The sequence below is a fragment of the Paroedura picta genome, chromosome 1, assembly GCF_049243985.1.
Source record: "Paroedura picta isolate Pp20150507F chromosome 1, Ppicta_v3.0, whole genome shotgun sequence".
NCBI lineage: Eukaryota > Metazoa > Chordata > Lepidosauria > Squamata > Gekkonidae > Paroedura > Paroedura picta.
Genome location: NC_135369.1, coordinates 65,576,470 through 65,591,286, shown reverse-complemented (window position 1 = coordinate 65,591,286; position 14,817 = coordinate 65,576,470). Strand labels below are relative to the sequence as shown.

At 42.5% G+C, this 14,817-nt stretch overlaps 1 protein-coding gene across 2 annotated transcripts in view; it reads right to left on the bottom strand.

Moving 5' to 3' along the window:
* Positions 1-2,061: 2,061 nt before the first annotated feature.
* Positions 2,062-14,817, bottom strand: part of ALK (ALK receptor tyrosine kinase) — an 816,801-nt gene continuing 804,045 nt past the window's right edge. The window contains exons 25-29 of one of the 2 annotated variants that reach the window (XM_077341212.1): positions 13,365-13,457; positions 11,931-12,032; positions 10,885-11,019; positions 9,610-9,700; positions 2,062-6,681 (exon numbers count right to left, since the gene is read on the bottom strand). In XM_077341212.1, coding sequence (XP_077197327.1) covers positions 5,977-6,681; positions 9,610-9,700; positions 10,885-11,019; positions 11,931-12,032; positions 13,365-13,457 — 1,126 coding nt within the window. In that variant the 3' untranslated portion in view covers positions 2,062-5,976. The remainder of the gene's footprint in view (positions 6,682-9,609; positions 9,701-10,884; positions 11,020-11,930; positions 12,033-13,364; positions 13,458-14,817) is intronic. The other variant, XM_077341222.1, reaches the window with a different exon arrangement.

The window sequence follows — 14,817 nt, the reverse complement described above, 5'->3', positions numbered from 1 at the left end:
GAATAATATAATCTCCAATTAACCCTCCCCCATTAAAACTCCATAAAATTCCAGTGGGTCTTGTCTTCTCATAATGTGACCAAAGTACAACTGTCTCATTTTGGTCATTTTTGCTTCTAGGGAGTGTGCAGGCTTGATTTAATCTAGAACCCTCTTTTTCATCTTTCTGGGAGTCTATGCTATCTATAAAACCCTCATCCAACACTACATTTCAAATGAATCAATGTTCTTTCCGGTCTGCTTTCTTTACTGTCCAACTTCCACACTCATACATAGTAAAGACATGAATGAACTTGACTTTGGTTGCCAGTGACACATCCTTACCCTTCATGGTTATCTTGCCCAGTCTCAATCTCTTGATTTGGTTGTAGTCTCCCTGGTCAATGATGGAGCCATGGAACAGAAAATCTTAAATTTCTCCTTTTTCCACCCTATAGTTGTGTAATTCTTCAGTAGTCATTACTAATATTACTATTTTATGTTATTGTATATCTGGTGGGGTGGCTCACAGAGCATAAAGTAATCATGTGTCTCTTTTGGCTAATAATATCTGCATATACTGACCATGGGATGAGTACTATTGCTCTAATCAGATTTTTAATGAAGCAAACGACCATGCATTCGCTGTAAGACTTAACTGGATATCTACTGGAGCAGGTGGAATCACATTATTCCTTTCTTCAGTTTTGCAGAAAAGAGGGCATTCACCCTACAAACCTTTCCCACACTTGCAGAGATGCGAATAATTTATTATTGATTATGTCCTCCGCCCTCCTGCTTGCTAAGTAATAAAGTGGCAATATCCATGTTTCAGAAGGTTATGCTTGGTAGTTGTGAATGAGGCATTCTTTCTCAACCTCTGTTTGCAGTCTCTTTGACAGGCTGAATATGAACTATGAAATTCACATACCAAAAGAAATAACCATAGAGTGATAAAGGGAGGGAACAGCAGAGTGATGGTAGCAGTAGCAATAAGGGGGACAGATGAGGGGGATCTTAAGAGAGTGATGTTTCTCTGACCCTACGAAATCATCTGCCATTCCCATACTGGTCTCTGAAGCACTGCAGATCCACTGCAAATGCTGGGTTTTTTTGTGAAATCAGCTGAGGAGATTTGGTATTGTGCTTGAAGTCACACACTGCATTCGTGGATGTAGTTGGTTTTTATTCCAGCAAATGTGTTTTGTACTCTCCCATATTACATTCTTGGGACAGTAGCCACTTTATTCTTCTTTGTAGAATGGAAAGGCAGGATAATAATAAATGCTGAGTATGTAGAGTTTAATTTTCTAGGCTACATAATTTGTTTTAACTTGTAGAAAACCACTACTGTAATCATAAAAACTCTGAGATTTAGGAGTTCTTTGAAGTCCAAAGTCAGAGGCTATATTTTGTGGAAGTAGGGCAAGATTCACTAAAATGATAAAAGAAACCAGCTTTCACATTACTGCACAGTGTCAAGTTAATTTTACAATCTGCCTCCTTATCATTTTTTCATTGTTGCGGAAGACTGGTCTTTCATGTTCAAAATGCCTGCTTAAACAGTATACAGCAGTATAAGAAAGAATGTGTGCAACATTCAAATGGTGCATGTCAGAAAGAAAATGCCACTATAGAGTCCCAACAAGATATAAAATGTAGTGAATGTTCTAAAAGGCAACTTTTGTTTGCCTCTTCTTCCCAGTAATCTACTTGAATGTAATAATGTGAGGTATTTCTGTGAAGGTAAACAATGTTTCATGGGACAACTTCTTACAAAATCCAATGGTTATAGCTATAATTCCCCATCCTGGGTTAGTATTTTGCCAATAACAGAAGACTTTAATCACTATATAGTAACCAGATCTACAGTAATTTTCATTCAGCCAGAATTTTTCTTGATGATGGAAGGGGGAAAAACAGGGCTTGTTAGAACAACAACAATGCTTATTATTTCCAGCCTAAGAACCTTGCTGCACTCATTATTAGGTAGATGCCCAACCAGTCTTTGCAATTTACCTCTTGGCTGCAGTTATCAGTTCATTTTCTAAAATAAAAAGGCTCATTAGTTTGGTGACTGAGTGCAGAGATAATACACACCCAACACAGCCTTTACAGTCATTTTATTTGTCTTCATGCCTTTTGCTTCACTACACTTGATTACAATACAAATACAATACAAAATACTTAATGACCATATATTAATATTTTATCTCGTTAAGGATCCCTGAAATGCATAGGCCCTGTAATTTATGAGCGATGTTGCATAAGCTTCTGTACACATGTGACGCACATTCCTAATGAAGAAGCCTTGATACAGAAGGAGGGGTTGGGTATCGGGGAAAGTCTTGTATGTGTGGGCTTATGTAGCTGGTGAAAGAACACTGAAATGGTCTTACTTTCTCTAGAGATAGGCCTAGAAAATGGCTTTGCCTATAGGAGCAGATTTGCAAAATGAAATTCTTAACATACAATAGACTGATCTGGTCATGCAATGTAAAATGACCATGGATGATGCTTCAGCACAACTGACTCTTTAGACCCTCTGCAGAACTAGGATGAAGAGAAACACTCCCATGGTGTGGTACACTTATGCTGACCTCCTGTGTTTACATGAGATGTCTCAAGTCTCAGTTAAATATGCGCTGGATCAGGGAGGAGAGTGATGAAGATGCACCTACCAGCTACCAGGATCATATGACTCTACTGAATAATTTGCCTATCATCCGAGCACAAGGGCCACCCCTTTCTCCTTTGCTCTTCTTCCTCTGCCCCTCCATAGGAGGAAAGCTACAGGGATGCTCTGAGATGCCTTGCTTCTGATTGTCTTCTCTTGGTGCCGTGGGCTTCCATTCCCCTGCTGTGATTTCCCCCATAATGGGTTGTCTTATTCTGAGCAGGTCTTGTCTTTTCTAATGTAATCCACATTGTGCTGTAAATAATAGGGACAAGATGCAGGTTGGAATGACAGGACTGAGGCTTCCGATGAGCAAGCAGCAACAGTTAATGTATTCTCTATTCTTCCCTGACAAATTCAGTCCCACTTTTTCTTTTCTGTAGGGTGTTATCACTACACTATTAAAGTTAAAAGGCAGAGCCCGTGCTGTGTTCCTTCAGCAGCTTCTGCCTTTAAAGAACAGCTAATTCCTGGATGTCTTCCTCCATAGAGAGGTTCCACCCCTCTAATGCCCACCACATATGCTGCTGCAGGCTGCATTAATGTTTACAGCTGTGCCTAGCCTAAGTACATCTTTTGAAGCCTAAGTATTAGAGCTAGGAAAATATATTTTTTTGCTACCTGTCTCTGCTACTTGTGCAACTGGACTTTAGAGCATGAATAGCCCTGCTGCAAAATAATTTAGCATCTTAATGCATGCTGGGTGGTGCAGACTGCACAAAAAAGCACCAGAGAATAAAATCAGACTCTCTTTGTTTCTTCCAAGACTGCAGTTCACATTTCTCTATCTTTATAATAGAAACAGGCAATTTTAACAAAGCCCATTGAGGCTGTAACACAAAACAAACAGTTGCCTGTACCAAAGAAGAAAGCCCTCTAGCCATGAAATAGTCAGAGTGAGGTTCCTGCAGTTCACAATTGTTCAAAAGCCACACTTGTAAGGACAGTGAACACTGGAAAATAACCCTTTACAGCAGATGAATGCTCCTTTAAGCTTCCATGGTAGAAAAAAACTTGTGCATTTGCACAGAATCCTGAACACTCCTTTAATTACCACCAAGAAAATTCATGCAGGCACTGCATGCCCCCTACTGGGGAGCAACGGTAAATGACAAGCACAGGATCTAGGGAATGGAGAAGTGCAAAACATAAATCAGTTTTAATTCAGGCTGAATCACCTCAAATTGATTCAGAAAATCCCAAATCACCTGAATCATTGGTTTGATATAGTAATTCGAATTTGGTGAGATTCGGGTTTCCCAAACGGATTTGTCTCCATTTTAACTGATGGAGCCATTATAGTCCACCCGAACCAAATGCATGCCACTACAGTATATGCAGCTTGTTACATCTAAAATCTATAGCCAATTAGAAGCTCAAATGCACAACTATAGACTTGCTAACAGAGAAGAAGGAACAGGCAAGAGCCCTCAACAAAGTTCCCACTATGGGTTGCTCTACTATGGGAAAGGAAAGCATTATTTCAGCCACCAAGCTAATTTATATCCTGGCTGTCTTCCCTGGAGCTCAGAGCAGCATCCGTGAACCTCCTGGCCCATTACTGTGCAAAGGACTGTGTGAGCAGATTGTCCAACTGTAAATCATTCTTAAGGATTCTGGTTCTGAGCTATTTCATTCTCTATTCATTTGCTTCTGTGACCCTCATCCACAGAAAAATCAATCCATCATTCAAGAAGATCATGCGCTTCTGCACGTGAAACCCCAATGAAACCAATGGGCTTTGGCAGTGCAACTGTGCATATCATTGCAGCTGCATTCATTTATATGGTTTGGGGACAGGTGCAGGAGTCATAATTGAGAGTATTGTTATTGAAATGCATGATACAACAAGTCTAGTAAGAGCAGATACAGTTCTCATTTATTCCAATGAAGTTATGCAGCAGATGTCCCCAGTGGCTCATCCACATGATTCTGAGGGCCAAAGGAGAAACAAAGATTACTTGGTTTAGAGCCTTCATGGCCAACAGCCTACAACAGTATCTTTGCAGCCCTGCAGTAGCGGTGTGAGATCTTAAGTCATGATTCCATGGACATATAATAAGCATTATGCCCATTCTAAAGTTGTTTCTCCTAGCTATGCTTGCATGACTGAATCTGCTTTATCATGGGTACTTTCATCTGGCAAATGGCTTCAGTAGTCGTTAATGGCTAGAATGGCTCTCCAACTCAGCCACCATGCCATTATAAGGTCACAATTCAGCATGCATCAAAGGCTTGGGCGATGTGGGCTGGCCAAGGAATTGCTGCACTCCTGATTATTTGGTCTGGATGAACCAGGCCAGTGCGGGAATTGACCAGTGCAGGCTGTCTGTAATTCCTGTTCTCAAAATCCATCACTTTCAAAAGGCCTTTATCTCAACCCTTAAAAGTATCAGGAACACTGATGAAAATAATTGAATAGCAATAGTCCAACATGCTGGAAAGAGCAATGTGGGCACACACGAACACAATGACATGGGTATGCCCAAACTCTGCCCTACATATTGTTAATCTGCTTGTCGCTGTGGAACTTCCTGTCTTCATCACCAAACATCTGGGATCACAAATGCCCACTGAAGAATAAGTACCACTTTTGATGACTGGATTGTTCCTGGCAGGGCCAGGAATTAGAAGGCAGGAAAAGGGCTTGTCTTTCTTTCTCCACACCAATCTTACAATGTTGCTCTGACCTTGACCACATTCCTTAACATACTGCAATTTCCATCTCAGGGACTACTTCAGTGAGGCTGACATGTTTCTGCTGCCTAGCCAACAGCGCTATGGCTTTGTATGCTTGGAGAAGGGCCATGCTGTAACGGCAGTGCTGCCTGGTGAATGTGTGCTCTGGGAGCCTGCGTTATTCAGTTGGTTCTTGGCATGACTCCAGCATATTGGCCCACCCTCTCTGCACATTTGTGGGATCAGGAAGGATCCCCAAATATTGCATTGGGCAGTATAAGAAATCCCAAAGCATAAAAAACTATGGACAGTGAATCTTGAAATGGCGCATTAACAACCAAGAGAAAGCCACACACAGGGAAGGATATAGCGAACAATCATGCAGTTGACTTTATGCAATTGTGAGTTGGGCCTTGCTGAGAGTACTGAATGGTGTTATCATTTGTTCTGTGTAGGAAGGGGCTCTGAACAACTGAAGCCTCTTGGCATATCTGAAAACCTGGCTTCAAAGGGTGGCACTTCAGAGGAAATTGGCACATCATGGAAGGGAACCTTGTTTTGTTCTTGTGGACTAGAGACACTGAAGTTTGCTCCAAGGCTCATGAGTCACATGGGAGGAGAGTCCAGAGGGCAGGGGGCTTTTAAGGCCCCTGGTGAGTTACGTGGATCTTGTTCCGAAGAAGAGGGTCCTCATAACTGCTGGCGCAAGGTGGGGCAGAGATTTCCAAGGGCAAGCCCTGTTGTTGGTATCCGTAGTTAACATTTCCACAGGGGAAATGGCGGAGCCTGAACAGAGGCACTTCCTTAATAGTGGCTGTCAGTGAAGATGGTTCTAGAAGCAGGGAGGAACTTGGCAGCCTTCCAGTCACAATGCTGGGCCCCAAAGTACAGTTCCCTTCATGACCTGAACCTTCCATCTCAGTTGCCTCTTTTTCTACCTGTGAATTGTTTTTGACAACTGGCTTCTCAGAAAACCAGGAGCCATAGGTTGGGTTCCAGAGGTTGGTAGGCTTGTTTCTGGACCCCCGCCCTTTGTGTAGCTCAGTAGAGGGATTGGACTGAGTGTATGCCATGTTGACATGTCCCCCTTCCAGGGCTGCTTGTGTATTAGCATGGACAGCTGGCTCTGCCCTCACTGCTTTCACTTGTGGTTTTGCTGCAGGAACAGCTAAGGCCAGAGAGGGTGGGGAAGGCAAGAGCTGTTCAGCACTCTTTGTGTCTTGCTGTGGCAAGACGAGCAGGGGAGGGATTGCTTCAGGGTCTTCAGGGCGCACGGGGACCTTTTCTTCTTCTTCAATGCATGGACCATATTCCACAGGTAAAACAGTGTTGATTACATCTGGATCCTATAAGAAAGAACAATAGGACTATCAACCATGGGCTGTATTGCTTGACATGGGAACTCTATTGATACAATTTTCCATATAGTGTTTGCTTGGTGCCTACTTTACTTTCTTTTAGGCACCAGGCCAAATCAATTTTTTTTAATTCAAGCTTTTAATTAGTTTTTTTAAAGTCTTATCAGCTTTGTAATAGACTGCTTCTGTTCTATGAGTAAATTTAAACTGTTTATGTCCAATGGGTTATTTTAATGGCTTTTAAATATGGTTATATTTTAATTGTAAGCTGCCGCCAGCAGAACCCTGAAAAAGTGACAAAGAAATGTTGAAAATGAAAAAATAATGTTCCTTGGGTTAATAGCAAAGGCAGCAGACATGCAGTCTGAAAGCTCTGCCCATGAGCCTGGAAGTTCAATCCCAGCAGCCGGCTCAAGATTGACTCAGCCTTCCATCCTTCCAAGGTCGGTAAAATGAGTACCCAGCTTGCTGCTGGGGGGTAAACGGTCATGACTGGGGAAGGCACTGGCAAACCACCCCGTATTGAGTCTGCCATGAAAACGCTAGAGGGTCAGACATGACTCGGTGCTTGCACAGGGGATACCTTTACCTTTACCTTACTGTAAAATGACATCTTATCTTCAGGGGTCATAATTAAGAGTTATGTAGCTTTGATAAGATAGTACTAAGAACTTAACAAGAGCACTGCCAGATCAGAACAATTAACTTTTTCATCCTGTTTTCCACAGTGGCCAACCAGACATTTCAAAAGACACATAATAGAAACAAAGCCTCCCCATGTTATTGCCACTAAGCAACTCAGATTCAGAGCATGGAGGTTCCCTTTAGCAATTGGTGGCTAACAGCTACTGATGGACTTATCTTCCCTGGAATTGTCTAATCCTTTAAAAAAAACAAAACAAACTAAGACCATTTACACACTGGTCGCTCCACACCGGGCTGCAGGCTAGAGTTTGAGTCAGGACAGGTTGCGTTTCTTCCTGTTCCCGCACAGGGAAGCATTTGGCCCGGTGCCCCTCATCTGCCCCAGATTTCTGCCCCTGCATGGAAACCAGGGTAGCGAAGTTCCCAGTGCAGCAACACTCCATACAGTAGTGGTAATTCCCACAATTTAATTACACACCAAGAGTTCCTTTGTTTGCACTCTATCTAATGTCCTTCAGCTTCACTGGATGCACCCAAATTCTGAGACAGTAGAAGTTCTCTCTTTCCCTACTCCATGCATAATTTTATAAGCTTTTATCATGTCCCTCTCAGGGACATTTTTCTTCTCAAAATGAAAAGCCTCAAAGTGCATCGTGGGTCCTGGATATTTTATTTTTAACCCTTTTTCCTAAAGCACAGGAGTTTCCTTCTTTGCAGCTCCTGCACAATAATCTGTATTTTCACTACATTTCACTACCATTTCAGATGACTTTACTAGACATGCCGAGGATAAAACATGAGAGTGTTCTTGCCAGTCCCAAGAACTTATGCTTGTATGAACGAGAATGGCTGTAGAGAACTCAGAACGAACTTTCTCCTCCATGCCTCACTTCTAGCTTAGCTTAGGTTCAGTTCGGAGCGTCTTCTTTTTGTTAACATGGAAATGCTATTCATTTTCATGTGTTTTGTGAATATCTGCTTCTGGAATAGATGGTTATTAACAAGCTATCCTATGGAATTGTGGGTTTGCTGAGCTAAAGGAAGGCTGTTGCGCCAGTGAATTACAGACCTGTGAGAATTGCATTGAGAAGGGGGGCAGATAAAGATGATATAGAATGAAATCTGAGATCATTTTCTAGGCTGCTGGAGGGTGGGGAGCAGGTAACTAATGAAGGCAGCAAACGGAACTGTTCACATGTGGAAAATATGAGGCAGAAAATGAATTGTGGAGAGCTAGGTCAGATCCCGCTTCTTTCCAGGACTCCAAACTTCTACTTTTCTGTGGTGGAGTGCAAATTTGATGCCTATGCCCACAGAGCCTTTGAGAATAGTCAATCTTCAGTGTGGGAGAAGAGGCTCTTTTGCACATGTACAGTGGTAGAGCCAGTGCAAGGAAGCCATTACATCTCCTGAGTCACTGGCAGCTACTGCTGCTGTCCCCTCACTGTGGGACTGAATGTTGTAACTCACCGTGAGCCAATTGCTGGGACCAGTGGGTAATAAATCATATCTTTATACATGGTTCCTCTATATATTTGTGAAACAGCCTGGGGGTGGAACGTATCTGGCTGTCCAAGTTGCAATAGCTGCCCCTGCAGCTCCTGCCCTCTGTCCCTGGACTCTAGCCTCTTGCTCTCAGAAGCATCTCAGTGCCTGGAGCCAGCAGCAGGTAAGGGGAGAGGGCCCTGGGCAAAGGGTCATGGTGGAGGGCTTGTTTGGCTGGACCTGCTAACGAGGGCTTCTTGGCCTGCTAGGCGGTGCCTCCCGGTCTGCTGACTGCCTGCTAAGGAGCTCTGTCCCAAGCCTAACAAGCTGGCCAGTCCCCACCCGCCACTCTTGATCTGGCTGCGAGCTGCAGCCCAAAGCCACCTTAAGCGGCCTGGCTAGGAGCCAGGGGAGGGGGACCCTTTCAAGGCCTGTTCTTAGGAACGGGCTTTGAAGCTAGTAAATAAGAAAAACTCCTCATATTGACAGGCTTCTTAACTCATGATCACTGACCACTAACAAACTTATGTGATCTAGTCTTGTTTCACTACAACTGCAGCTACTTTCAGAGTGGTCAAGGGAAGAAGTCTGAGGCAGGAGCTCTTCCTACACCACCTCTTTGCATCTTGTTAAAACTTTGAGATGTTTTGGACCCAAGATAAAAGTACTTCTGTTATGCTGTCCTAAGGAAGGCTTATCTGAGTGATTTCTTCTTCCTCATGTTCCCCTTTGAGCATTGCTTACAGTGGACAACATTAGACAGCAGAACCAAATAGTCACAGATACCTGGGTGCAGTATTCAATCCTCTCCAATATTATAGCAAAGTTTGGCCTGTCTTCAGGCTGGTGTTGCCAGCACTGAGTCATTATCCGATACCTGGAACACCAACAAAAAGAAGATGGTCAACAGCAGGAAAACAGACGGTTGTTTTAGGTGAACATCTGATTAGTTGCAGAAGGGAAGTCAACACAATTCCTATCAACTCTTCAGTTACCTCTGTAGTCCCTAAACCATTCAGATCCTGACTTAAGTTAATGTCCCCATTCCATTGGTAGATGAAGAAGCGATCTTGCTAAAATCATTCTATAATTTCCTAAATACAGAAGATATACTTTAAAATGAATACAAATCTTTACTATTTCTTCAAGCAGAAATAATTTTTTAAACGCACTGATTAATGGCCAAAAAGACATTTGGGTACCATTTTCAAAATACATTGATTAATTGTAGCTGTTGCTAATACAAAAGGGGACTGAATATTTCCCACAAGGAAAAGTAGACTACACCATTATAAATACCCTAGGGATGGAGATGCAGTGGGGCCTGAGAGTCAGTATGGTGTAAGAGTGAAAATGTTCTTAACCATTATATCACATTAGCTTTTATAAGCCTACACTGCTAGCAGTTAGTTACGGCTTTTTCCCTCCAGAAAACTATATTTCAAACTGAGAATTCTTTGAAGATTGGGCATTACAGAACTCAGAATGTCCAGGGTACTTTGGCAGAGATCATTGCAAGTGAAGAAAGATTTGTCCTATTTCAGTCTGTAGTGTAGACAGACCTTAATGAAGGCAGTGAGCAGGTGTTGAGAGAAGATTGGTTGGGGGAGGAGAACGTGAAGTGATACAAAAAGATGAGAATGAAACAAGGTGAATCATGAACCGATGTGAACAGGAAGTTAGTAGAAGAGGAGCAGAATAAGGGAGGATATGTGAGTTGAGGGAAAGTGTTGCATCCCTCATGATTCATTTCCTGGAAGCATCACATCTAATGCCATTATGTGAAAATTTTTGTAGAGGCTCTTAGGTTGTTTGAAAGAAAAGCCAGGGCCTTTTGAAGTATTAAGAGGATAGAGACTCTGAATATCCATCATTAGTGATTAGTATTACCTACTAAAATGTCTCCAATTGCTGACCACTGCAGCTAATAACAGTACTCATTGTAATAGGTGGATAAACTATATAATAATGAAGCTAAAAGAACTTTCCAGAAGAGAAAGAGTTCCAAAACATAAGATGAATAACACTTAAAGGGCACCAAGGTTCTTAAAAGTTTCCTACACAGGGCCTGGGCAGTTTTTGGGTGGGTCCATTCTTCCTCCATTTGTTACGAACTCCAGAACCTCCTGGTTACTTTTGCTGGGGTAGGGCATGTATCCAAGAGAGAATATTTCCCACAGCAACACTCCAAATGACCTGGACATGGAACAATAAATAAGGACAGAAATACAAAGAATGAAAATTGTGCAAGGATATCTAGAGTGGGAACAATATGTATAAAAAGACTTTTAGCTGTGGGTTACTTGTGATGTTACTTTTTGTGGCATTGAAGACTGAAGCCATATGAGAGATGCCCTATGTGGGTTCTTCCAGCACTGCATTGTTGCAGTTTCTGGGAAGGATGATGCTAGAGCAGGAAGTAGACTTGACATGGATTCCTTCAATGAGTATCAGAGAAGGGACCTTTTCCTCAGCAGCCGCTCCTCTAGAACAGGGGTAGTCCACCTGTGGTCCTCCAGATGTCCATGGATTACAATTCCCATGAGCCCGTGCCAGTGTTTGCTGGCAGGGGCTCATGGGAATTGTAGTCCATGAACATCTGGAGGACCACAGGTGGACTACCCCTGCTCTAGAATGTTCTCCATGCAAGGTCCAACTGAATGTCTAATGGTGGCATGAAAATACTTGAATATTAAATAATTACTTATAGTTGGGGGGATTGGCTGCTTTATTGTTATATTGATTTTTGTTGAGGTTGGTTTGGCTACTTATTGTATTTTATTATTCAACAAAACTGTTTTGGAATATGAATTACCACCAAAGTCACTTCCAGCCTCTGGCATTACTGAGTGACTCAAGAAGGAGCTCAAATCCTGTATAACTCACACATCCAAAGGCAATGTTGTAAGAAGTTCCATATCTTTCAGGAGGTATAGGGTAGAGCAGGGGTAGTCAACCTGCCATTTGCTGGCAGGGGCTCATGGGAATTGTAGTCCATGGACATCTGGAGGACCACAGGTTGACTACGCCTGGGGTAGAGAATAGTATTCTAAACACTGATCAGCCAGTTCCTTGCAAAATTGATGGAAAGTACTGAGCAGACCTACCAGGTATCTGTTTTAGAGGTGAATATCCCTTCCATGAAAGCTTCAGGTGGCATCCACTTGACCGGCAGCATTGCACATCCTCCTTTTCTATAGTAGCTAGCCCTGATGAGGAACAGAAGTAGACTGTGCAATAGAGGTGGATTCTAAAGGGAAGTGGTGCTTTCTGGGTTAACATTAAATTCACACAGAGAAGAATGCAAGCCGTGTTTCCCCTCCCTTCAGCATGCACTGCACTGCTTGGGGAGCTAAATCATGATAAACAGATTGCGATCTGGGATTAGGAGGACAAATGAAGTACATCCACATGAAGGAAGGCAAGGAGTAAGGTGCATAGATCATGGGGGATGCATGGTCCAGCAAATAAAACATCATCCCCTTTTGATTTAACCAACCCAGTGTAAACCTTCCAGTATCTGTAACATTTCTGTCTGCACTTCTTTTGTTGGATTGTAAATTGAATCCACTGCAACCTGGGGTGATTTTTACTCTGATAACATACAGATGATACAATTTTCCAGTGGTGATGCCTTATGTAGATACCACAGGGGAAGTATATGTTAAATATATTAATAGGGCTAAGCAGATTGACAACAATGTCCTGGGAATCCCTATGGCAGCAATTCAAACACATGCTACTCATTCAATACAGTATTCCATTTATACCATAAAGAACTGTCTTCTTGTGGCAAAGGTTCTTATGATCCTTAACTAACATTCATGCATGGAAAACATTCCAAACAAACTCCCTGTAACACTGGTGTTAAGTTAATAATACTTATGATAATAGTGACTCCATTCATTGTCATAAACTCAAGTAATTCTTCAGACAAACATTGGAGGGCACTGTATGGACAGCAGTATTGCATTATGGATTTGGAGTAAGCAAAAGTCTTGACAATAGGCACCATCATTAAAACCTCCCTGGCATTTCTACAAGTGCAGAATCATTAATTCGATCATCCTGGCTAAATTCCAGGTTGGGTAATTACATTCCTCTGACCCTTCTCCCCTCTTTGATATGCTGTAAATGGAGAGATTTACTAATGACAGAGAGGTTGAAGGGGATGGGGTCAAAACCCAAGGAGGATGAAGCTGGATTTGTGCAGTCACAATAAAGAATTGTGACATTCAGAGTGGAAAAAGGGGAATATGGTGGAGGTGAGTTGGGGGCTGCAATAAAAACAACATGCAACAGGAGAATGACAGAAAATGATGATGGTGGGGGAATCTAAGAAAGTTGGAAAGAGCCCAGAACTCAAAAGTAAATGTTAATACTCCCAAATGGATCTGGAAATATCTCAGAGAAGTCATTCTTGCACCAGTCCCCAAATATTACAACCCTCCCTCCCTTGCGAAGAAGTTAAGCCAAGCAAACACTCCCTGGCCAAGTAATAACCTTCCACCAGATGATGCCAATAAACTGTGTTTTCTTACCTATATATGTCCCGGGCCATCCCAAAATCTCCAATCTTTGCTATTCTCCCAGGTCCTTTACAAGTGAGAAGGCAATTTCGAGCAGCAATGTCTCTAAGGAAGAAAAAGAGGAAGGCTCTGGATCATTCAATTTTTTAAAATTCATGTTGTTGTGAAACCTTCAGTTATGATATGCCTTCGGAAGAGAAACTCATGAAACACTAAGGAAAGAATTCATTGACTATTGAAAACTTAATTTGCTTTTCTAAAAGGTTGATAGGAGATTCACCAGTTAAAGATTCAAATAATTTGAGAACTTTCCAAAAATTACACCCATGTGTAAATGACAAGTGCTGGGCAAAAGATTAAGGCCACATTTGTGTGTATATTTACCTGAGAATATGTCCTGTTCTTGGCATACCTGCGGCTCATTTGACATACATAGATTTGGGCTGCAAAGACGGAACTGGGCTCAAGTACCATCTTTGCCAGGAACTGGTGTCTGGCCTTGGTTAAGGCGCTAGCCAGTTTCCACATTTGTAAAATGTATATAATGGTTATACTGGTTTGACAATGAGCTGGTCATCCTTTAGTAATTCTCTCCCATACAAGTAGTTTTTAATTAATTTACTGAGCACACTCGCTGAAGTAGGAGCTATGAACAAATAAGGAACTTTCAGGTTCAGGCTCAGTCATAAACTCACTGTAACCTCAGGCAAGCTCCTGTATCGCATCCTCATCCTCCCCCATGCCCATGGCTGCCAGGGAAACAGAGTCCCCAAACACACTCGTTCTGGGACTCCTTCAGGCCACCAGATTCAACCCAGAATTCAGGATAAACTACATGCTACATTTCTAATGAGTTAGGCTGGGGCATCCCTGTCTTGCTTTCCTTGCAGCCACATGGCAAGATCCACAAGGCCTGCATTGGAACAACAGCTGGAGGAGGAAAGGCCCTGCACAATGGGACAAAAAGCTCTCCCCCATGGCCACTTCAGCTAAGAAATGGCATGCAGGAGAGATGACAAAGCCCCTACCTCCCCCAGAATCAAAACCCTCGTCTGGATTAAAGCCTCAGGAGTTTGGACAAGTATGGTACCTGAATCTGCTATGTGATTGCAGGTAAATATTTTCATAGAATCACAGAATCATAGAGTTGGAAGGGGCCATACAGGCCATCTAGTCCAACCCCCTGCTCAACGCAGGATCAGCCCTAAGCATCCTAAAGCATCCAAGAAAAGTGTGTATCCAACCTTTGCTTGAAGACTGCCAGTGAGGGGGAGCTCACCACCTCCTTAGGTAGCCTATTCCACTGCTGAACTACTCTGACTGTGAAATTTTTTTCCCTGATATCTAGCCTATACTTGTACTTGTAGTTTAAACCCATTACTCTGTGTCCTTTCCTCTGCAGCCAATGGGAACAGCATCCTGCCCTCCTCCAAATGACAACCTTTCAAATACTTAAAGAGGGCTA